Below are 24,163 nucleotides of genomic sequence, written 5' to 3'. Positions count from 1 at the left end.
TCCCTCCGATACTGCAGTCTTGCCCTTGGGTCCTCAGTCTTGTTCTCCAGAGACTACATTTTCTAACAAAGTACTGGGTAGAGGAGTTTCACACCCCAAAGTTTTAATCTGGCTTAGAGTCTTTTCCTCGTCTCTCTCTTTCAGCCATTACTGTGTTCCTATGAGTTAAGTTAGCCAAGTCCTTTATAAGATCATAAAATCACTATTTGTTAAGCTGATTTAAAAATATGTTACTTAAAGTGAAAATACAGGCTGCAGATTACAGTGATAGTAGTCCAACAGAGGCATATCTAGAAGTTTTGTGAGCAGCTTGCAAAATGTCAATATGTGCTGCCAGTGCCATCTTGATGGAGGTGGATTTTGATCAGTTTTAGGATATGGATTGCAATCTATCTGTTCTAAGAGATTTTTCAGGTATTTGTCTTAGAGTCATAGAAACAGGCCCTTGGCGCATCTAGTCTATAGTGGAATGATTAATATGCTTAGTCTAATTAAGTTAACTAGTACTTGCTATATTCTAATGTTAGTTACATTTAAGTTCTTCATAATTTATGAAACGCATACTGTGCCCTCTCCAGTGAAGAAGCAAAATATATTTATAATTTTTCCAGTCTTTCCCTCTGAAGACTCACATTTATTTATATTGCTCTCCTCTTGATGTTTGTATCTTAGAATAAGATAATGGTGTTCCATCACTAGAACCAGCTTGTATTTTTGAAGACTGTTACTTTTTCTCATCCTGAAATTCTAGCAATATTCTGAAGTTATCGTGTATGAGTTCTAAACATATCTATAGTTCATCCCTGTTTCTTAGTTCCATAATGTTGTTCCATAATTCTGCTGCTGTATTTCAAATATTTGGCCAGTTAATCATTTTCTTTTATAAGAAAATCAAAGGTAATTAAAGTCAACTTTATTGACATATGCACAAGTTCATGTATGCATGGGTGCGATGAAACACTTATTGCAGCATAATCACAAGCATGTAACATCATATAAGCAACATTCGCAAGAAAAGCATAGATTGTACCAAATTTTTAAAAGAAAGGGCACAATTACAACAAAAAAGTAAATCTTAGTTTTAAGTGGTCAAGGTGTTATAAAACTGTAGTGCTTAAGATTGTGGCATTTGGATCAAAAGCCTAATGAGTATCACATTTCTAAAATCCTGCCCAGTCTTTACTAACTGATTATGTTGTAGGAAAGGTACACACTCATTATGCTCACTTGACCTTTCAGTAGTTTCTCATGACTCTTGTGTCTATGCCACAGAACAAATAGAATATTAAAATAATTCAGCAAACTACAGCATCTGAGAGATATTTTAGATCAATGACATTCCTCGATAGCTGGAAAAAGTTTGATATTCTTTGAGTTTTGATGCTCAGAAAGGCAAGACATAAGGAAGAAAAACAAATCAACATTCTAGACAGGATTGGAGTTTGGAATGATTAAATAATAAAAAGCTAAGTGGATGGTAATAGGACAAGTTAACAAAAAATAAATTCGGATGAAATGGAAATAGCAAAATATTGCCAAGAAAATCTTACTGAAAATGGGAGCAGTGTTAGAACCTGAAATGGCTGAATATCGTGTGAGCAGTGGACTATGAAGTATCTAAACATGTTGTTTCTTGAGCGTGCATTGAGCTTCATCGAAATGCTGTGGGAAGCCAAAGTCAGAGGGTTCAAAATGGAAGTATGGCAGAGAATGTTGTTGACTTTTAATTGCTTCAGCAAGTTGGCAACATATAAGAATGGACAATAAATCTGAGTCTTGCCAGCAGTTCAAAGCCCTCTGAGTAATTTATTAAAAATAAACAAGTGACCAACAAAGGGGCAGTGTTTTTGAAGCAGAGGTGGTTCACAAACTATTTAGCAGTCTTTTTCAATTACTGCTGTAGAGGATTTTGCATTAAGTGCAGCAGACAGTCATAAAGATGCATATGGAGGTACTGAATGTCACATCGGGTATGTGTAAGAGTAAAATTAAGATAGTGTTGACATGTTAGTAGTTTCCAATAAAACTGTAATTAGTAGAAAGTTTAAGGAAGGATGCTAGATCACTTCTGCCACAAGTGCTCTCCTGGTCTTAAGCAGTGAAGCTGAAAGGTGTTGGTGAATGTCATGCAGTATGTTTTGATGCTGCGTCTTCCGTGGTTTAAGATGATGCATGCATTGTGTGGGATGTACCTGTGGATGAATATTAAGTCCTGGTGATAGATACAATGTTGCATGATGCTGATAGGATATGAACATCAAATTTGTCATTTCATTTGGAGACATTGAGCACCCTACATTGTAGGGCCTACAACACAATCTATAAATCAGGAGAACCTCGTGTTGACTTTGACAGCTGACCCCTCCTACGCCTGCTTTGGTGCATGCCTTAAATACTTCTGCATGCAGAAAATCATTCAGGGTTGTGACTCTTTAAAAATAGGTACACAGAAGGGTCATGGATATTTTGTCACTAAGTATTTCCAAAGCTACGTGCTTGATTTATTTTAGAATCCAAGAGAACAGAAAGATACAGTGGCATGCAAAAGTTTGGGCACCCGGTCAAAATTTCTGTCACTCTGAATAGTTAAGTGAGTAGAAGATGAACTGATCTCCAAAAGTTATAAAGTTAAAGATGAAACATTCCTTTCAACATTTTAAGCAAGGTTTGTGTATTATTTTTATTTTGTATAATTTTAGAGTGGGGGAAAAAAGGAAAGGAGCACCATGCAAAAGTTTGGACACCCCAAGAGATTTGAGCTCTCGGATAACTTTTAACAAGGTCTCAGACCTTAATTACCTTATTAGGGCTATGGCTTGTTCACAGTCATCATTAGGAAAGGCCAGGTGATACAAACTTCAAAGCTTTATAAATACCCTGACTCCTCAAACCTTGTCCCAACAATCAGCAGCCATGGGCTCCTCTACGCAGCTGCCTAGCACTCTGAAAATTAAAATAAATGATGCCCACAGGGCAGGAGAAGGCTATAAGAAGATGTTATACTGTTTTTCAGATAGCCGTTTCCTCAGTTCGTAATGTAATTAAGAAATGGCAGTTAACAGGAACGGTGGAAGTCAAGTTGAGGTCTGGAAGACCAAGAAAACTTTCCAAGAGAAGTGCTCGTAGGATTGCTAGAAAGGCAAATCAAAACGTCCGTTTGACAGCAAAAGACCTTCAGGAAGATTTAGCAGGCTCTGGTGTGGTGGTGCAGTGTTCTACAGTGCAGCAACACCTGAACAAATATGACCTCCATGGAAGGGTCATCAAAAGAAAACCTTTCTTGCATCCTCACCACAATATTCAGCATCAGAAGTTTGCAAAGGAACATCTAAACAAGCATGATGCATTTTGGAAACAAGTCCTGTGGACTGATGAAGTTAAAATAGAACTTTCTGGCCGCAATGAGCAAAGGTATGTTTGGAGAAAAGAGAGCAGAATTTCATGAAAAGAACATCTCCCCAACTGTTAAGCACAGGGATGGATCGATCATGCTTTGGGCTTGTGTTGCAGCCAGTGGCACGGGGAACATCTCACTGGTAGAGGGAAGAATGAATTCAATTAAATACCAGCAAATTCTAGAAGCAAACATCACACCATCTGTAAAAAAACTGAAGATGAAAAGAGAGTGGCTTCTACAACAGGATAATGATCCTAAACACACCTCAAAATCCACAAAGGACTACCTTAAGAGGCGCAGGCTAAAGGTTTTGCCATGGCCCTCACAGTCCCCCAACCTAAACATCATCGAAAATCTGTAGATAGACCTCAAAAGAGCAGTGCATGCAAGGCAACCCAAGAATCTCACAGAACTAGAAGCCTTTTGCAAGGAAGAATAGGCGAAGATCCCCCAAACAAGAATTGAAAGACTTAGCTGGCTACCGAAAGTGTTTACAAGCTGTGATACTTGCCAAAGGGGGTGTTACTAAGTACTGACCATGCAGGGTGCCCAAACTTTTGCTTTGGGCCCTTTTCCTTTTTTGTTATTTTGAAACTGTAAAAGATGTAAATAAAAAGTAATCTTGCTTAAAATATTAAAGAAATGTGTCATCTTTAACTTTATGCCTTTTGGAAATCAGGTCATCTTTTACTCGCTTAACTATTCATAGTAACAGAAATTTTGACCAGGAGTGCCCAAACTTTTGCATGCCACTGTATATGAATTGGAACTGAAGTAGAAAATCAGTCAGGAATAGGGAAACAGGTTTAGGGGTTGTTGTGGCTCAGTTCCTTTTATTCCCTTATGAATGACCACAGAACAGCTCTTCTGAATAACGCACCTGTGAAGTTAACAGTCAAATTTGGCAGAATGCATTTCAGGTATAAATCAAATTGTCATAACCTAAATATTGTACTACCCAATCTTCATTTCATTAGTGAAGATATTCCTAGTGTTGTCTTGGTTGTGCTTTTTTTTTTGGATTATGTGGTTAATGCATATTCAGTTGGTTTTAGAAAAAACAAAACCCTCAATGTTATACTGGAGATAAATGTACATACAGTATCTGAAAGTAGATTGAAGATGATATAAACTTGATCTTATTTGTTGTTTGCTTTGTGCCTCACTCTGTTGTGTGTCTTAAATGTGTAGGCATCCAGCCAACCAGATATAGAGACTGAAATAACGTCGGGACTCACAGGTTTACAGCCATCACAGCCTGAATCCATTGAAAAAGAGATCAGCAATGTTGCAACATTACCAGCGAACAGTAGTGTCAACTCAGAAGATGAATTGGAAGAAGATGATGAATTTGGTTACAGCTGGAGTACGTAATATCTGATTTTAAAAAAAAAACATGGCATTGCAGCTTATCAATTAAAATATATCCGTTACAAGTCCTCCCCAGGTAACTGCAAAGTGCTGTTCCTGTAGATTGATTGTAAGACGAGTTCCACAAGGCACAAAATGCCTGCAGCCCCACAGCAGTTAATATGTCCATCCGATCAGTCTCCCAAACTCTTGTTCATGCCGGCTGTACACAAGTCATAAGTGTTCGTAAGCTGGGGAGGACCTGTATATGGATCTGTTTGTACAATTATCAATACTAATTAAAAACAGTTGTGTAAACGTGTAAATCCTTGTTGTACAAATATTCCTTTTGGGTATTGTGATATGCAACTTTTGAAAAGACTCAACAAACTTTTGATATTAGTCATGGGTGGTCAGTCAGAAGCCTCATTGAATATAGTAACCATCAGTCAGTACTCTGATGATGACAACAGAAACAATAGAATTTGTTCTGGGTGTTGCTGTATAGGTAGTCCTTTAGGGGTTTTAAAATGCATTGATAACCAGACTTCCCAAAGAAAGCATCGTCTCACTGATTCAGCATGTCTCTCTTATTAACAGATATGAGTTAGCTTAGTTACATTCTACTCCCATCTATGTTCAGAATTCAAAGAAAAGTTCCTTAAATTTGTCAAATAGTTTACAGAATATGAAGGGAATAATTAGCATTACAAGTGCTTTAGTCTGTCATCGCAAAAAGTTGGCTTGCAGGTACAACAGGTTATTAAGAAGGCAAACGGAATGTTGGCCATTGCTAGAGGGATTGAATTCAAGAGCAAGGAGGTCAAGCTGCAACTATACAGGGTACTGGTGAGGCCGCACCTGGAGTACTGTGTGCAGTTGTGATCTCCATACTTGAGGAAGAATATACTGGCTTTGGAGGCAGTGCAGAGGAGGTTCACCAGGTTGATTCCAGGGATGAAGGGGTTAACCTATGAAGAGAGATTGAGTCACCTGGGACTATACTCTCTGGAGTTCAGAAGAATGAGAGGGGCTCTTATAGAAACATACAAAATTTTGAAAGGGATAGATAAGGTAGAAATAGGAAAGTTGTTTCCATTTTGGTAGGTGAGACCAGAGCGAGGGGACATTGCCTCAAGATTCAGGGGATAAGATTTAGGACAGAGATGAGGAGAAACTATTTTTCCCAGAGAGTGGTGAATCTGTGGAATTCTCTGTCCAGGGAAGCAGTTGAGGCTTCTTCACTAAATATATTTAAGAAACAATTAGATAGGTTTTTACATAGTAAGGGAATTAAGGGTTATGGGAAAAAGGCAGGTAGATGGAGCTGAGTTTACAGACAGATCAGCCATGATCTTATTGAATGGCGGGGCAGGCTCAATGGGCTGGATGGCTTTCTCCTGCACCCTATTTCTTATGTTCTTATGTTTTGATTACAGATATTTTAACTTAAAGTTGGCATCTTGATTTGCTAGTATAATTATCCCTGTTTGCTCTCATTCACATTTGATTGGTTTTACCCTGAGTGAAATGGAATTTTGTTATCCAGAGCCATAATCTTTGAACTGATTACATTTAGATGTTGCTGGAAATATGAAGCAAATTGGGCCATTTACTGCAAAGCACCAGCAGTTGGAACTTAAGATATGAATGTTTTACACTAATTGTTATTAAAAATATATCCATCATCCAAATGACATTAGATATAAATACATGGGCTAATGAAGCAGTCAGCTCACACAAGGCCTTCTCAATCCTAACACTGTTTGCTCCTCCAGTTCTCAGTAGCCAGTTGATCATCTACAAGTTTGATCTCCGAGTCGACAGCTACTAAATTCATCAAGATACTAAAAAAAATTACCAACTATTTGGCCATTTGCCTTAATATCCCATAATGTGACTTGTAAACACAAAATACTCTGCAGACGCTGGGGTCAAAGCAACACTCACAACACGATGGAGGAACTCAGCAGGTCGGGCAGCATCCGTGGAAACGATCAGTTAACGTTTCGGGCTGGAACCCTTCGTCAGGACTGAAGAGGGAAGGGGCAGAGGCCCTATAAAGAAGGTGGGGGGGGAGGATGGGAAAGAGAAGGCTGGTAGGTTCCAGGTGAAAAACCAGTGGGGGGCGGGGGGGGGGAGATAAAGGGGTGGGGGAGGGGAAGCTGGGAGGTGACAGGAAGGGTGAAGAAGGAATAGGAGAAAGCACAATGGGTAGTAGAAGGAGGCAGAACCATGAGGAAGGTGATAGGCAGCTGGGGGGAGGGGTCAGAGTGAAATAGGGATAGGGGAAGGGAGGGGGGGAATTACCAGAAGTTGGAGAATTCCATGTTCATACCAAGGGGTTGGAGACTACCTAGTCGGTATATGAGGCGTTGCTCCTCCAACCTGAGTTTAGCCTCATCATAGCAGTAGAGGAGGCCATGTATGGACATATTCGAATGGGAATGGGAAGCAGAGTTGAAGTGGGTGGCTACCGGTAGATCCTGTCTGTTGTGGCGGACGGAGCGGAGGTGCTCAATGAAGCGGTCCCCCAATCTGCATCGGGTTTCACCGATGTAGAGGAGGTCACACCGGGAGCACCGGATGCAATAGATGACTCCAACAGACTCACAAGTGAAGTGTTGCCTCACCTGGAAGGACTGTTCGGAAGGACTCCTGTTGAAGGTGGCAGAGGACCCCACCACTAAGCACATCTTTCCCTCTCCACCCCTCTCCGCTTTCCGCAGGGATCAGTCCCTCTGCGACTCCCTGGTCCACACATCTCTCCCCACGGATCTCCCACCCGGCACTTATCCCTGTAAGCGTAAGTGCTACACCTGTCCCTACACCTCCTCTCTTGCCACCATTCAGGGCCCCAAACAGTCCTTCCAGTCCATCAATAAGGAGCAACACCTCATATACCATCTAGGTAGTCTCTAGCCCCTTGGTATGAACATAGAATTCTCCAACTTCCGGTAATTCCCTTCCCCTCCCTTCCCCTATCCCTATTTCACTGTGCCCCCTCCCCCAGCTGCCTATCACCTCCCTCATGGTTTCACCTCCTTCTACCCATTGTGTTTTCCCCTATTCCTTCTTCACCTTTCCTGCCTATCACCTCCCTGCTTCCCCTCCCCAACCCCTTTATCTTTCCCTTTACTGTTTTTTCCACCTGGAACCTTACCAGCCTTCTCCTTCCCACCCTCCCCCCACCTTCTTTATAGGGCCTCTGCCTCTTCCCTCTTCAGTCCTGACAAAAGGTTCCGGCCCAAAACATTGACTGATGGTTTCCACGGATGCTGCCCGACCTGCTGAGTTCCTCCAGCGTGTTGTGAGTGTTGCCATAATGTGACTGTTGTGGCAGATATTGTTTATTCCTGTGAAATGCCTTGGGCTAATTTAGTTATGATGGAGATGCCACAGTAATCTGTTGTTAGATGAAAATCAAAAAATACAATAGCTGAAGCTGGAAATCTTAAAACAAAACAGAACATGCAAGCAAAACTCAGCAGGTCAGGCAGCATCTGAGGAAAGAAGCGTAGTCCATATTTCAGGTATGCAACTCTTTGTCAGAACTGGGAAAGAGAGATGTAAGTTAGTTTTGAGTTGGAGAGAGGATGGAAAAGAGATGTATTGAATAAAAGTAGTATTTGTGATAGGATGAGTTGAAAAGGCTTGCTGAGGACAGTCACAAACAGAGAGAAAATCTGCAGATGCTCGAAATCCAAGCAACACATACAAAATACTGCCTGGAGTATTGGAGTTCCTCCAGCATTTTGTGTGTGTTACTGAGGACAGTTATCAGTACATTAAACATAAAAGTCTCTGCAATGCATACTTAATAGTAAGGTGATGTGACCTGCCTATTAGGTTAAAATTATGCACATGGGAAAAGGGAAACCAAATCAATTAGTATAAGCACAGAGAATGGAGAATACTGGAAAAGCTAAGCAGGTCGGCCAGCATCTCAGGAAAGATGAAGGACGTTTCAGGCCTGAGAAAGAGAGATGTTAGTCTGGATAGCTACGAAATGTCAGTGAAATCAAGGTTGTTTCTTTGGTAGAGTGAACACACTGCTGATGTATAATTTGTTCCTGATGTTCTGCCTTACCTGGACATATTCAGCAATTCAGGCTTTATGCAGCGAGAAAGAGAGAAAAAGGATGCATTTCTTGTATATAACCATATAAAAATTACAGCACGGAAACAGGTCATCTCAGCCGTTCTAGTCCGTGCCCAACTGTCTCTCTCACCTAGTCCCACCGACCTGTACTCAGCCCATAACCCTCCATTCCTTTCCTGTCCATATAGCTGTCCAATTTAACTTTAAACAACAAAGTTATACTGGAAGAAAAACCATGATATCTTAAGTTAGAGAATTCAATCAAATCAAAAGAAAGAAATCAATATAAAAATTAAAAATAATGCAACTAGTAGGATAGCATTGGTTCCAAGTTAATTTCCTAACACCATTATGGTTGATTATTTATCATACATGCAGCAATGATTCAGCCTTCATGCATGACCCAGAAGTAAGTTTTGAGTGGTTACTGCCAATTAAACAGAAAATGCTGATGAATAGAGCAGATTGTTTTTTATTCTGCCCACTGCTTAGACATCTATCCTCTTCCACCCCTGCCAACATAACTCCACTGTCCTTGATATCGACACATAGGTCTGGTCATTACAGAACTGGGCAGCAAGCTAAAGGGAAGCAGCAGCAATGGCTACATTGCCTTGAAAAAGTATTCAAACCCCACAACTATTTTGCTGTCTTATTTTCTAAAGTTAATATATAATAAAGTAGGATTTTTTGAGCTAATGTGCAAAATATTGTATAAAATGTCAAATCAAAAGAAAAATTACAAACTCTGTCAACAATTTAGTAAAAATTAGAAGTCAAAATTGATTAAAAGTATACACCCCCTTTGTAATTGTGACACTAACGTTCCTCAGATGCAGCTACTGTATATTACTTTACCAACTCAACCAGTTTGATGATGTAGAAAAATTGGAGGATCATCTGTTTTTAATTAATTCATAAGAATAGATGTCCCCACTCTCTGCAAGGTTTACAATATGATAGATTTTCACCCAAAATAAAAACAAGAGCATTCAAGGCAAGTCAGAGAAATAGACCACCAGACATAGGAGCAGAATTAGGCCATCTAGCCTATCGAGTCTGCTTCGCCATTCAATCATGGCTGATCCTTTTTTTTCACTATCTCCTTCTCAGCCCTAGTCCCCAGCCTTCTCCCCGTAACCTTTGATGCCATGTCCAATCAAGAACTTATCAATCTCTTCCTTAAATACACCCAATGACATGGCCTCTACAGCTACATGTGGCAACAAATCCCACAAATAACACTACCCTTTGGCTAAAGAAAATTCTCGGCATCTCTGTTTTGAAAGGGCACATATTTTTCCTGAGGCTATGTCTTTTTGTCCTAGACTCTTCCACTATGGGAAACATCCTTTTCACATCTACTCTGTCTAGGCCTTTAACATTCAAAAGGTTTCAATGAGATCCTCCCTCATCCTTCTAAATGCCAGCAAGTACAGACCCAGAGCCATCAAACGTTCCTCTGTGATAATCCTTTCATTCCTGGAATCATCCTTGTGAACCGCCTCTGGACCCTGTCCAATGCCAGCACATCTTTTCTAAGATAAGGAGCTTCACCAGTGCTTTATAAAGCTTCAGCATCACCTCCTTGCTCTTATATTTTAGACCTCTTGAAATGAATGCTAACATGGCATTTGCATTCCTCATCACCAACTCAACTGCAAGTTAACACAAGTACTCTCTGCATCTCAGATTCCTGGAATTTCTCCCCGTTTAGAAAATTGTGCGCACATTTATTTCTACTACCAAAGTGCATGAACATGCATTTTGCAACATTGAATTTCATTTGCCACTTTCTTGCCCATTCTCCTAATCTTTCTAAGTCCTTCTGCATCTTTATCTGTCAAGACTTTGCAAAGCATCACTTTGAAGATACTTTAAAAATGTGGAAGTGAGTCTTGTGGTCAGTCGAGACTAAAGTACAGTGGAGATAGGACTGTGATATGGGGATGTTCTTCAGCAGCAGGGACTGAAAATCTGGTCAGGATTGATGAGAAAATGAATTAATAAAATCCTACTAGTCTGTGCCAGAAAGCTTAAACTTGGGAGGAAGTTTATCTTTCAGCAGGACAACTACCCAGAGCATACTACCAGAACAGCAATGGAGTGTTAAAATGAAGAAAATTGATATTCTTGAGTGCCCCAGTCAAAGTCCTGGCCTTAACCTGATCAAACATCTCTGGCAAGTCCTCAAGATTGCTGTGCGCCCGTGCTTCCCAACTAACCTGGCACAGCTGGAGAAAGTTTGCAAGGAGGAATGGGCAAATCTTGCTCCATCATGTTGTGCAAAACTGAAAGAAACTTATCCAAAATGACTACTGGCTGTAATACCTGCGAAAGATGGTTCAACTAAATACTGAGTAAAGGGGGATGAATACTTCTCAACGGATGACATTTCAGCTTTTGAATATTTAGTTTTTCATGTTTTTGAAATTTTCCCTGTTTTTTGGGGATCTTCTGTGAAAAGGAGCATGTGCCTCACAAATAAAAATTCTCAGTTAAATTGATCAAAATCCCTGGTTGTAATACTCATTTACATGAACAAATGGTTGGGGTCTAAATACTTTTACAAGATGCTGTATAACTCAGCTGCTGTCCTGCTGCTAGATGCCTCAACCCTCTGACAGCTTGCTTGTTTTAAAATAGTATACAAATGTCTCTGAGTATTTAAAACTAACTGTTTTACAGATTTTTGTTTAAATCTTAAGTGGTTATCTATGAAAAATAGATTTAACAGTGCATTGAAACATCAACTATTAATTAAAATAAAATTAAGGATAAGAACACAGTCACTGCAGTTTTATCGAGAAGGGTAATGAACCCCATTCTAATATGTGTCTGTTGATACATTATTCCTCTTGAGAGTCAAGCTAACAGCCAGATACAAAGTGCATCCAGTAGTTCTCAGCACACGAGTGCTTTACCACCGTTGAATCCACTGGCTGAGCAGACCATTTGAATCAGTGTCTGATTTACAGCTCACTTATGTCTTCTATATTCCACCATCAAAGAGCTGATGACCAATGAGCCTATGTGTCATGCCTACATGCCTTGAAGGAATAAAGGCATTAAAATATGCTTCCAATGTAATGAGAAACTCGTGTACTCTTGCCCCGTCAAATATTAACAGGCAACATGGTGCAAGCTGATGAAATTATTGCATAATAAAATTGTTGGTGAAGTTGAAACTCAGGCAGTGGGTTGCATTTGATTATAAATGATATAAGTAGAAAGTGAAGATGGTGAATATCTTTCTTGACTTTTATGCCTGAAGGGAAGATCAAACAACGGTATGGAAGCCTGGCAGGTGAACTCCATATGATTGAACTGGAAAAGGGGAAGAGTGGCCTTGGCCTCAGTCTTGCTGGCAACAAGGACCGATCCCGAATGAGTGTCTTTGTTGTTGGCATTGATGCCAATGGAGCAGCTGGCAAAGATGGCAGGTTACAGATCGCAGATGAATTGCTGGAGGTAAGCATGCCTTTCAGTGTATAATCACATGACACTCGTGTAACAAAGAGATGGACCGGCCAGATACATTAATTTTGTCATCAAGGTTCAAATAGATTATGACTTGCTTTCATGATGCTACTGGTACTTTATTGGTACCTTTTCTCTTTGTTTTTGACGTACAGGCTGGTACTGGTGATGAGTGGAATAGTTCTGACTACCCTATGTAGAGCCTTCGTGTCCACTGCAGTGCATTTCCGCACAATGCAGTCTTGCATCTTGTTAGCATTCTCTCTACTGCATTTCTGTAGAATGTAGACATGAATATGGATGTGCAAAGTCCAACTCTCTTCAGCCTCTTGAGGAAGAGGAAGCATTGATGAGCTTTCTTAACTGTGTAGGATATGTTCTGGGACTATGGGAGGTTGTGTGTGATGTGCGTTTTCAGGAGTTTGAAACTGCTGTGCCACTGATACAAGGTTGGGTGGGGGCTTGCCTCACCACTCAATATGATACTGGCTTATTTGTCCCAGGTCTTGCCTCTTCTGTGCTAATGTCCTGTAACCCTCAATTCTCTAATCTTTCAAACATTTATATATTTTCTCAAAATACACCCCCCCCCCCAATAATATAGCCTTAACAAACCTCCATAGTGGGAGATTCATCATTTTCTTTGAGAAATTATTCTTGAGCACTTCACTTTAAATAATCTACTCTCTAATCTTGTAAATGTTCCCTCATTTAAGCTCCTCATACTACCAGAAACATATTATATCTACTCTGTCTTGTAAAAATCTTAATGTTTGAACAAGATTACACCTCATTATTCTAAACTCCAATGAATATCTATCTCTTTAGCAGCTCAGCATTCTCATACCAGGAATTGGCCGCTTGAATCTCTTTTGGACAGCTTCCAGAAATCACTATATCCTCAGGAGTTAAACAGGAGTTGAGTTATTCCCCACTGCTCCATTTCTGTTTTGCTTATCAGCTTTTTATTTTAAATATAAAGCACCTTTTATCTCTGGTTATAATTTCCTCTTGTCAGCTTGACAGAGTTTTTGAGCTAATATGTAATGGGATTGTGAATGCCAAGCCATATATTGACACTTAGTACCATAGTTTAGTTTTATACAACATGGAAAGATCTGTTTTCATATTTAAAAATAAGAAATAATTTCAATATTGTTTCCAAAAGTTTTCAATCTTCACTTTTGTGATTTTTGCCAACTGTTAGCACTTTAAAAGCAAACAAGCTGATATTGTGACCTTACTATTAATTTACAATAAAAATATCTTGAATTAAAAAGATGGTTGTCAATTATAAAAGAACTGAAGTCTAAACCCTAGTCCCACTGCATAGTGAAACTTTTTGGTACTTAACACATAGCCAGACTTGATGAGAAAAAGCTTAATCTTACAGTTGTATGACTTACTTTCCTCACAGATAAATGGGCAGCTACTGTACGGGCGTAGTCATCAAAATGCTTCTTCAATAATCAAAAGTGCACCTTCAAAAGTCAAAATTATTTTTATCAGGTATGTTTCATTTTTTTGGGAATGTATTAAATTATTGATATAAAAGTGCATGCAAACACAATTAAAATATTTTGTCCTGTCCCATTACATATTTAATACCATCTGAATTTGGATATTGCATCAGTACCTTTCTTTTAAGTCAGTCTTGCCTCAAATAGCACATTGGAGCAACATTTTACTGTGGGTACATGATGCTTTGGTACTCAGTATTGTTTAGGGATCAAATTGCTACAAGTTTGCCCTGATTTGTGTCAAACACCATCTTACTGAAGCCATGTGCAGATGTCTGTTGAGACTATTCATAGCAGCCAAAGCAACAAAATGCAGCATGGAATACTAATTTCACATCAGTGCGACTGTCTGAAAACTCCAAACTCAAGCCTGTATCCTATCTTTATGCAGCTGTAAAAGCATTAAGTACAAACTAATCTATAAAAATTGCCAGCTGCTTTCAAGTTAATTGCTGGTTCATTTTTTTCTGTTAGTTAAATTAATTCTGCAACTGTAAAAATCAATTAGTCCAAAAGGAGAACTGTGCTAGGTGCTGGAGGACTTTTTTTGTTGAAGGCCTCAATCCAATGTCTCATCTTAAGTAAAGTATTAATGTTATTGAATCACACCTTAACTGTGGAATGCTACCGGAGTTTCTGAACTGAAGATTCGACAGTGAAAGTTGAAACAATTTTCTGACTTGCAGGTGAGAGTGCTTCCAACTGAACTACATTATAAAAAATACAAAATAGGTTTTCAATGTCTGTAGAGTTATTGAGGGTTATACATCAAGCACTTCACCCCTGACTGTGTCTGTTCTCTCTTACAATAGATTATTTTCCAGAAGATCTTCACTTTATGCTATAATCTAAAATTTACATTCTCCAAATCTAACTGGAAGATTTTAACTGGAGTGCGTACACAGGAGCAAATCTGACTGGAATACATTATCTTTGAAAGCAGCTGGGAATGATTGAATAATTTAGAGCAAAATGAGTTTTTAAAAAACTAATCACTAGTGTTTGCATTTCTTTTACAGAAGCACAGATGCGGTCAATCAAATGGCAGTCAGTCCTGTAAAATCGCCTGACTTCGTGTCCATTCCAGGAAGCCAGCAGGAGGTAAAAATGCTTCTTCAGTTTCCAGTAAATTCATGAAAAGGAGTGTCATTGTTATCATTAGAAAGTTCCTTTTCAGTTCTCTGTTGTTTTTGCAGATGAATGTAAACCTACTATGTGTAGCAGTTAAAACTTGCTTTGCAGTACTTAGGATTTAAAAATATGGCTGTGAAAGTCTGTCAAGGAGTCATAGAGCACAGAAACCTGCCTTACATTTCTCGATCTACATGCCAAACATCAATTACCTACTGATATGGATCCCATTTACCAGCACTTGTTGCATAGTCTTCTATGAATTTTTAATTCAAGTGCTTATCTAAGTACTGTTTCAGTGCTATGTGTGTACATGCATTCGCCACTTTGGTGTCTACAGCCACCCTATAGATGAAATAAATTTTTATCAAGCCCCCTCTAATCTCTTACTTCTTGCTGTAAACCTCTGCCATCTGATCCTAGATATCTGTGTTATGGGAAAAAGTTCTTAATTATTCACCCTTTCTATGCCCCTCATTCACTTTTATCGGGTTCCCCGTCTGCTCAAAGGAAAGTAAACCCAGCTTTATTCTTGTCTCTCCCTATAATTGAAATGTTCCATTCCAAAGAATATCCAGCACCCTCTCAAGTGGTATCTCATCCTTCCTTATAGCTTGGCGACGAGAACTCCATACAATCCTCCAGCTGTGTCTAATTAAAGTTTTATAAAGTTATACAATAATCTCCAGGCTCTTCTATGTCCACAAAATGAAGGCCATCATCTCATAAACCACCTAATCTCCTTTATCTACATACAGTATCTGTTGTGCCACCTACTCATGCTGTACACCAGGATGCCTCTACCTCAATACTGCCCAGGGCCCTACCATTCATTGTTGCATGTCCTATCTTTTGCTTCACATTTATCAGGATTAAATTCCATCTGTCACTGCTTAACTTAATTTACCAAATAATGATTATCATCCTTCTGGAGCTATCCTTCTCACTGTCAGTAATACCACCAATGTTTATGTCATCTTCAAACTTACTAACCCTGCCTCCTGCATTCATATTCAAACTATTAATGCATATAACAAGCCATAAGGATCCCATCAACGTTGCCATGATGAAGTTTTGATTGAGGAGTGATTTGAGGGAGGTGTATAAGATAATAAGAGACTTTGACAGGATGGACAGCCAGTGCTTTTTCTGCAGGGTAGAAATAGCTAATACAAAGGGGCATAATTGAAATATGATTGGAGTAAAATATGAAAGGGTATCAAACAGGTGTTTTTTAACGTAGTGGTGAGTATGTGGAATGCGTTGCCAGGGGTGGTGGTAGCGACAGATACATTAGAGACATCCAAGAGACTCTTAAGTAGGCATATGGATGAAAGAAAAATGGAGAGCTATGCGGGAAGGAAGAGATAGGTTGATCTTGGAGTAAGTTGAAAGGTTGATATAACATTGTGGGCTAAAGGATCAACACTGCTGTATTGTTCTATAAACCACTGATCACAGGCTTCCAATCAGGGAAAAAAAAAACCTTCCACGATCACCTTCTGTTTCCAATTAACAAGCCAGCTTTGGGACCTAAGGTCCAAGGGCTCTGATTTTTTTTTGGATCATCCTGTCTTTTCAAAGGCCTTACTGAAGTCTAGGGTGACAACATAGGTGCCATGGTAGCAAAGCAGTCAATGCGACATCATTAAAGCTTGGGGCATCGAGTTCAAAGTTCAATACTGGCATCCTCTGTAAGCAGTTTGTACATCCTCCTTGTGGAATATTTAGGGTTCCGCTGTGTGCTCTGGTTTCCCCCCCATAGTCCAAAGACGCACTAGTTATTAGGATTTTTTGGTCACTGTAAATAATCCCATGATTAGGCTAGCAGAGTAGATTGAAGGGCCAAAAGGACCTATTCCGCTGTATATCTAAATAAAATAAAAATAGATGAAGCATCAATCACACTGCCCTCTTCAGTGTATTTTGTTAGTTCTTTGAAAGCTCAATAAAAATAGACAGGGTGTCCCATTAGCAAAGCAGTGCTGATTAACCCTGATCAACCCCCAGCTTTCTAATTGTAGTTTTATCTTGTTTCTCAGGATATTTTTCCAGTACTTTCCCTGCCACTGAATTTAGACTCACTGGCCTCTGAATAACTGGCTAATAACCTGTTATTCTTGAAAAAAGGTATGAATTTGGATTTCAGGATAAAAAATGAGGATGAAAACAGCATCTGTCAACTATTCCTAATTAATGTGTCAAAACCACACTGAAAAAATAATTCCGACAACAATATTACAATTATTCAAACATTCAAAGCCATCTCTAATAACCTACAAAGCAGGAAGATAAAAATTATCTTATTTGTAGTTGGGAGCTCTAATAATTAAGTATTGGTTACATAAATTTCTGTTCATTAAGAAAGAATTGTTAAGAACAGTGCAGATAACGGGATTTTGGAGATCATCTTCTCGGGTTATTGAACATGAAGATATGAAGTTGGGCTGCATGTTAGCATAGCAGTTAGTATAACACTATTACAGGTTCAATTCCACTGCTGTCTGTCAGGATTTTGCACATACTCTCTGTGGCGACCTGGTTTCCTCCCACATTCCAAAGACTTACAGGTTGGTAAATTAATTGGTCTCGGGTGTAATTGGGCAGAGCAGACTCATTTGGCCAGAAGGGTCTGTTACCATGCTGTATCTCTAATAGAAAATATGCAAAACCCATATGAACTGAAAAGAGAAAATGTCTTTCTGCCCTTTGGAGAATGATATATATGTGCTTTGAGAACTAGGCTGAGCTTTTCAGACACAAAATGGAGATGATGGACATGAATCATGAAGCATGTAATGAAAATTGCTTTATGAATTCTACAGCAATAGCTATTTGAGGTTCATTTGCTTTCTTCCAGTGTAATAGTAGAATTTTGAATATGCTGTTTATGACTTTTAGTATTTATATTATTAATAAAATAAATTATGATTTCAAATTTAATTTTCTAGAAAGATCAGAATACATCTCAGTTGCAAGCTGGAAAATGTCAAACTTTATTTAAGAATACTCAGGATGTGCTGCTTACCAAGGTAACTTTCTTGCAATTTGCAAAGCTTGTAAAATTCATCTAAAAATAATTGACGTCCTGCTTACTGTAGTATATTTCTTTAGTGTCTGATGAAACAAACATTTCTAGATGTACAGGAACTAAGGGCACATCCGATAAAATAATATTAAAGTAAAAAAGCAAAGCCATTGAAATTTTTTAAATACTCTGGGTGTCATTGGACTAGAGGAACTCCTGCTGAACAGAATGGTGCAGCAATAATTAACAGTGTAGATTTTGTGTTATTTCTAGCTCATTGATGCAAAGCAATATTTTGAAGTCTATGATGTGCTTCCTTTAAACTTAGATGGCCACATTCTTGGACGTGGTAGGTTTTGAAAGATTGAGATTAAAGATTAGCTTTATTTGTCACCTATACATTGAAACATACAATAAAATGTGTAATTTTCATCAACAACCACCACAGTCCATATACAGGAATGTGCTGGGGGCAGCCCATAAGTGTCTTCCGGCACCACCATAGCATGGCACAACTTAATAACCCTAATAAAGGCATCCGTTAGTCTTGCGAGACCATGGATCTGCGCCTGGAAAGTCTTCACTCTCCAGGGCGCAGGCCTGGGCAAGGTTGTATGGAAGACCAGCAGTTGCCCATGCTGCAAGTCTTCCCTCTCCACGACACCGATGTTGTCCAAGGGAAGGGCATTAGGACTCATACAGTTTGGCACCAGTGACGCCACAGAGCACTGTGTGATTAAGTGCCTTGCTCAAGGACACAACACGCCTCCTTGGCTGGGGCTCGAACTCATGAGCTTCAGGTCACTAGTCAAATGCCTTAACCACTTGACCCTGACCTATACAATATGTCTTTGGAACGTGGGAGGAGACTGGAGCACTCAAAAACTCACGGTGAAAATATATAGACACCTGACAGACAGTGGCAGGAATTGAACTCCATTTGCTGATTGATGGCACTACACTACTGTGCTGTCCACAGTAATGCTTGTGAGCAGTAAATGGGGTATTAATCAGGTAATTCAAAAGTCCAGACATATAGGAGCTCTGACATATAGGCTTCCCTCTTTCGAACATATTCTCCGTCTGAATGCTATTCAAGTTGTTACAGTTAACTTATCATTGCATGCAATATCCACAGTCCTGGACCAGATATGGAGCCTGAAGCCAGGATAGTGGATGCCCAATGAATGGGGGAAGGGAGAATTTCTTAATCATGCAGAGAGATGCTCTAATTGACAATCCCTAGGTGGAAGTTGGGCTACAGGGTTAGAAGTAAGGTTAGATAGGTAAAAATGAATTCTTGTCCTACCAGCCCTCAAGATAATATGTCTTTATCCAGTAGCTTTTCTATAGCCCAGGATAAATAGTTTTCCAGGGTTAAACCTGGAAGCAGCTGAAAAATACACAAAGCCTCATTGGTGAATGGTGCGTATCATGGGAAACTGATTGGTTATCATCACTAGCCCACCTGTTCCATCCAACTTCCAAGGTTTGTTTTTAAATTTTCACAATTGTAACATCCAATTCAACTCCAGTCAGTTTAACTGAAACCTTATGCAATTTATTCGTGAGATGCTGGTGTCCCGAGCAATGCCAGTGTTATAGATTCCTCATTTTCCTTTAAGAATCAGCCACAGAACAGAGTTTGGACCCACATATAGGTCAGATTGGCTAAGACTAAGAGGTGCCAACTATGATTCACCAGTTTTGGGAATGTGAAGATCATCTGCTGTCTGAGTGGCATGTTAGTTCTCAACAGAGAATAGTTTCTTAAAAGTAGAGGAATAGAAAAATAGTGTTCCGAGAGATAACCACAATAAATTGGGTTTTGATTCTACTTTCCCTGACTTCAGAAAATTTCCCATTAAAGCAACAGTATTTTTGTTACAAGATTGGATGATAATTGCACCAATTTTCTGTGAGAGTATTAACCATCTTCTAGTATTGCTGCTTCTAACATTGGAGAGTTCGAAGTAAATTTATTATCAAGGTAAGTATATGTCACCATATACAACCCTGAGATTGGTTTTCTTGCAGGCATACTCAGTAAATCCAAGAACCATAAAGAATCAAGGAGAGATCACACCCAACACGTTGGACAAACAGCCGGAGTGCAAAAGATGACAAACTGCAAATACAAAATAAAAAATATTAATAAAAATAAATAACTAATAAATATTGAGAACATTAGATGAACAGGTTGTGGGAACAGTTCAATGATGGGACGAGTGAAACTGAGTGAAGATATCCGTACTGGTTCAAAAGCCTGATGGTTGAGGCGTAATAACTGTTTCTGAACCTGGTGGTGAGTTCTGAGGCTCATGGACCTTCATACTGATGGCAGTGGCAAGGAGAGCATGGCCTGGGTCATGGAGCCCTTGATGACTGATGCTGCTTTTCTGCAACAGCACTTCGTGTAGATGGGATCAATGCAGGGAAAGGCTTTGCCCATGATTAATTGGACTGTATCCACTACTTTTTGTAGTATTTTCTATACAAGGGCATTGGTGTATCCATACAAACCAATCAACAAAACTCTCCACCACATATCTGTAGAAGTCAAAGCTTTTTTTTCTTGCCAAATCGTAACAAACTTCTAAGGAAGTAGAGGTGCTGCCGTGCTTCCTTTGTAATTGCATTTACATGCTGGGCCCCAGGAGAGGTCCTCTGAAATGATAACACTGACTGGCTCATGGACAGCTGGTTCTTCCTCCTGAAGTCAATAATCAGCTCCTTGGTCTTGCTGGCATTGAGTGATTGTTGTGGTACCATTCTTGCCAGATTTTCAGTCTCCCTCCTATATGCTGATTCATCAGCATCTTTGATTCCACCAATGGCAGCGGTGTCATCAGCAAACTTAAATATGGAGCTGTGCTTAGCACGACAGTCAAAGTGTAGCGAGTAGAGCTGAGGCCTAAGCACACAGGCTTATGGTGCATCTGTGCTGGAGGAGGTTGTGGAGAAGGTGTTGTTCAATCCAAACTGAATGGGGTCTGCAACTGAGGAAATTGAAGATCCAATTGCACAAGGAGGAATTGAGGCAAAGGTCTTGAAGCTTATTGATTAATTTTGAAAGGGTGATGAAATTGAATGCTGAGAAGCTTTCAATAAAGAGCATCCTGATGTATGTATCTTTGCTGTTCAGCTGTTGCAGGGTTGAGTGAAGAGCCAATGAAATGGCACCTGTTGTGGAACTGTTTTGCCACGAGGTTCCAAGTTGCTACTCAGGCAGAAGTTGATATGTTTCATCACCAAGTTCTCAAAATACTTCACAGTAGATGTAATTGCTACTGGACGATAGTCATTGAGGCAGGTTACTGCGTTCTTCTTCGGCACCGGTGTAATTGAAATTTGCTTGAAGCAGGTGGGTACCTCAGACTGCCAAAGTGAGAGGTTAAAGATATTTGGTGACCACTCCAGCCAGTTGAGCAGCGTAGGTACTCCTTCTGGGCCAGATGTTTTCTTCAGGTTCACCCTCCATAAGGATGCTATCATGTCGGCCTCAGAAACTGAAATTACAGGGTCATTGGGAGCTGTGGGAGTTCGTAAGGGCTCCTCCATGTTTTGTCGGTCAAAATGAGCATAGACGGCATTGAGCTCATCTGGAAGCGAAGCCCTGTTGCAAGCTATGTCGCTTGATTTCACTTTGTAGTAGGTGATGGCATTCAAGCCCTGCCACAGCTGTTGAGCATCCTTCACTGATTCAAGTTTAGTCTGAAATTACCACTTTGCCTGAGATGGCTTTCCAGAAATGGTACTTAGACCTTTTGTTCTTACTTAGTCACCAGACCTGAATGTCAATGATCTGCTGCTTTGCAGATTGTGGATCTCATGATTCAACCAGGGCTTCTGTTTGGGGAAGACTCTGAATGATTTTGTGGGAATACACTCATCTATAGAGTCTATATATTTGAACATGTCAATGGAAAGCTAAACGTGTCCTTATTTGTATAGGATCAAAGTGGACTAGGCATTGCAATTAGTGAAGAGAGTACCAATGACGGAGTGGTTATCAAGAACCTAACAGAAAATGGAACAGCGTCAAAGGTAAGTTTGAAGAAAAAACAACCAAGTACATTTCAGAGGACACTTCACTATATCAGAGCATCCGGAAGTATATTACACCCAGTAGATTGTTCTAAAGGAGATGAAGACTGAAGTTTCACTAATAGGAGGCAAAGTTCAGAAATACTTTTAGTGATGTTAATTGAGGGCTGATGTTTTCCAACCTCCCTGATCACCTTTGAAATAGTTCCATGGGATTTTCTACTCTAATAAATTAACAGTACTTCACCCTAGATTTTGTGCTGGAAATCCAAGGCCTTCTAACCCAATTAAAAATACAACAATTTAATGATCAGTTGATTCACTGATTTAGCAATGTTGCATTTGTAAACTTGAGTCACATCATTTTAAAAAAAACAAAAAAACTCTTCAGACTGGTAGAGATATCTATGAACTGAATTGAGATTTACGTAAAATATATAAGACTTACTGTTTTAAAAAACAGTCCAAGTTGCACCTGAGGTTGTGGGCATGGAGAAAAATGAGTTTAGTGGATGGCTCCTATCAGATGAGTTGTAAGCAGTAGAACAGTCCTTACACGACAGCATTTGACACCAGGGTATTGTCATTGCTTGAAAGGAAACTCTCAAAGAAGTAGTCATTTGGCCAGGTGTTGAGATGATGATGGTAGGGAAACATAGCCACAGAAAAATGTTGCTGTTGGCAGTGGATTAACTAGATGATGGAAAATGAGGAAGATCAGGGAAATACCTATGGAACAGTGGTGTGTGTGGATAGGAGTGGTCACTGAGAAAACTTAAACAAGGATTTCCCTCATAAAAGATGGATTTTTTGAGCACCTTGGAAGTAGCCCCATTAAGACTTGGAAAATGCTGAATAGACCTCAACACCCTAGTAAGTGTTTGCATCAGAGGGTGACAACATCATTATTCAAAGTTTTTTATTGGTGTAGTAGATTTTGTGCACACAATGTTTTCCACATGCCCGCTTGCCTCCCTGTGATGTGCATCGTTCCTAGAGAGAAGCAGGAAGGAAATCCCAGCAGTATGTGAGGACACAGAATGATTAACTGTGCATGAGTTTCTAGATCTGTTTTGCTTTGTAACAAAAAGATCTGTGTTTTTATAGGATGGAAGAGTTAAGGTTGGGGATCGAATCTTGGCTGTGGATGATGAACCTGTTGCAGGTCATCCAATAGAAAAGGTATCTATTAAATAATTCTATCTGCTGTATAGTATATTTACGGTGCTTTGTAGAAGTATTAAGCCCCCAACTCTTTGTTCACATAAATGAGTATTGTAACCAGGGATTTTGATCAATTTCACTGAAAATTTTTATTTGTGAATCACATTCTCCTTTTTTCACAGAGTCTAAAAAACGGAGAATTGTAAAGCATGAAAAATTCAAATTTGAAAAACTGAAATGTCAGCAGTTCAAAAGTGTTCATTGCCCTTTGCTTAGTACTTAGTTAAATGGTCTCTAGCAGTTATTGCAGCCAGTAATAATTGTCTCTAATAATAGGTGTCTCTAGTAGCTTTGCATATTGTGATGGAGCAAGATTTGCCCATTCCTCCTTGCAAAATTGCTGAAGTTCTGCCAGGGTAGTTGGGGAGTGGCCGTTGACACAGTCTTGAGGTCTTGCCAAAGATGAGCAGGTTAAGGTCAGAACTTTGACTGCGCCATTCAAGGACATCAATTTTCTTCATTTGAAACCACTCCATGGTTATTTGGCAGTGTGCGTTGGGTCATTGTCTGGCTGCAAAATGAAATTCCTCCCGGTTTAAACTTTCTGGTAGAGACATTTAATCAGGATCTCAAATGTATTTTTTACAGCATTCATCTTCCCATGTATCCTGATCAGATTTCCAGTCCCTATTGCTGAAAAGCATCCCCATAACATGATGCTACCTCCACCATACTTTACAGTAGGGATGGTGTTAACTGTCTGATGTGCAGTATTAGATTTATGCCACAAAGCTGAAGCCAAAAAGTTCCACTTTAGTGTCATCCGAGCACAACTCCATCATCTACATCTTTACATTATCCTTTAAGTGACACTTTGCAAAGTCTTAACGGGCAAGGGTATGCTTTGTTTTCAGGCAAGGCTTCTTCCTTGCCACTCTTCCATA

At 39.6% G+C, this 24,163-nt stretch overlaps 1 protein-coding gene across 9 annotated transcripts in view; it reads left to right on the top strand.

The window, feature by feature from the left end:
• Positions 1 to 24,163, top strand: part of LOC140197688 (multiple PDZ domain protein) — a 224,302-nt gene that overhangs the window by 123,138 nt on the left and 77,001 nt on the right. For all 9 annotated transcript variants that reach the window (XM_072258019.1, XM_072258016.1, XM_072258015.1 and 6 more), the window contains 7 exons: positions 4,589 to 4,763; positions 12,124 to 12,320; positions 13,747 to 13,838; positions 14,869 to 14,950; positions 17,932 to 18,012; positions 21,963 to 22,055; positions 23,163 to 23,237. In XM_072258019.1, coding sequence (XP_072114120.1) covers positions 4,589 to 4,763; positions 12,124 to 12,320; positions 13,747 to 13,838; positions 14,869 to 14,950; positions 17,932 to 18,012; positions 21,963 to 22,055; positions 23,163 to 23,237 — 795 coding nt within the window. The remainder of the gene's footprint in view (positions 1 to 4,588; positions 4,764 to 12,123; positions 12,321 to 13,746; positions 13,839 to 14,868; positions 14,951 to 17,931; positions 18,013 to 21,962; positions 22,056 to 23,162; positions 23,238 to 24,163) is intronic.

This window comes from Mobula birostris, chromosome 5 (genome assembly GCF_030028105.1).
Source record: "Mobula birostris isolate sMobBir1 chromosome 5, sMobBir1.hap1, whole genome shotgun sequence".
NCBI classification, from domain to species: Eukaryota; Metazoa; Chordata; class Chondrichthyes; order Myliobatiformes; family Myliobatidae; genus Mobula; species Mobula birostris.
The sequence above is the reverse complement of the archived record's forward strand: the minus strand, read 5'-3'. Positions and strand labels throughout refer to the sequence as shown.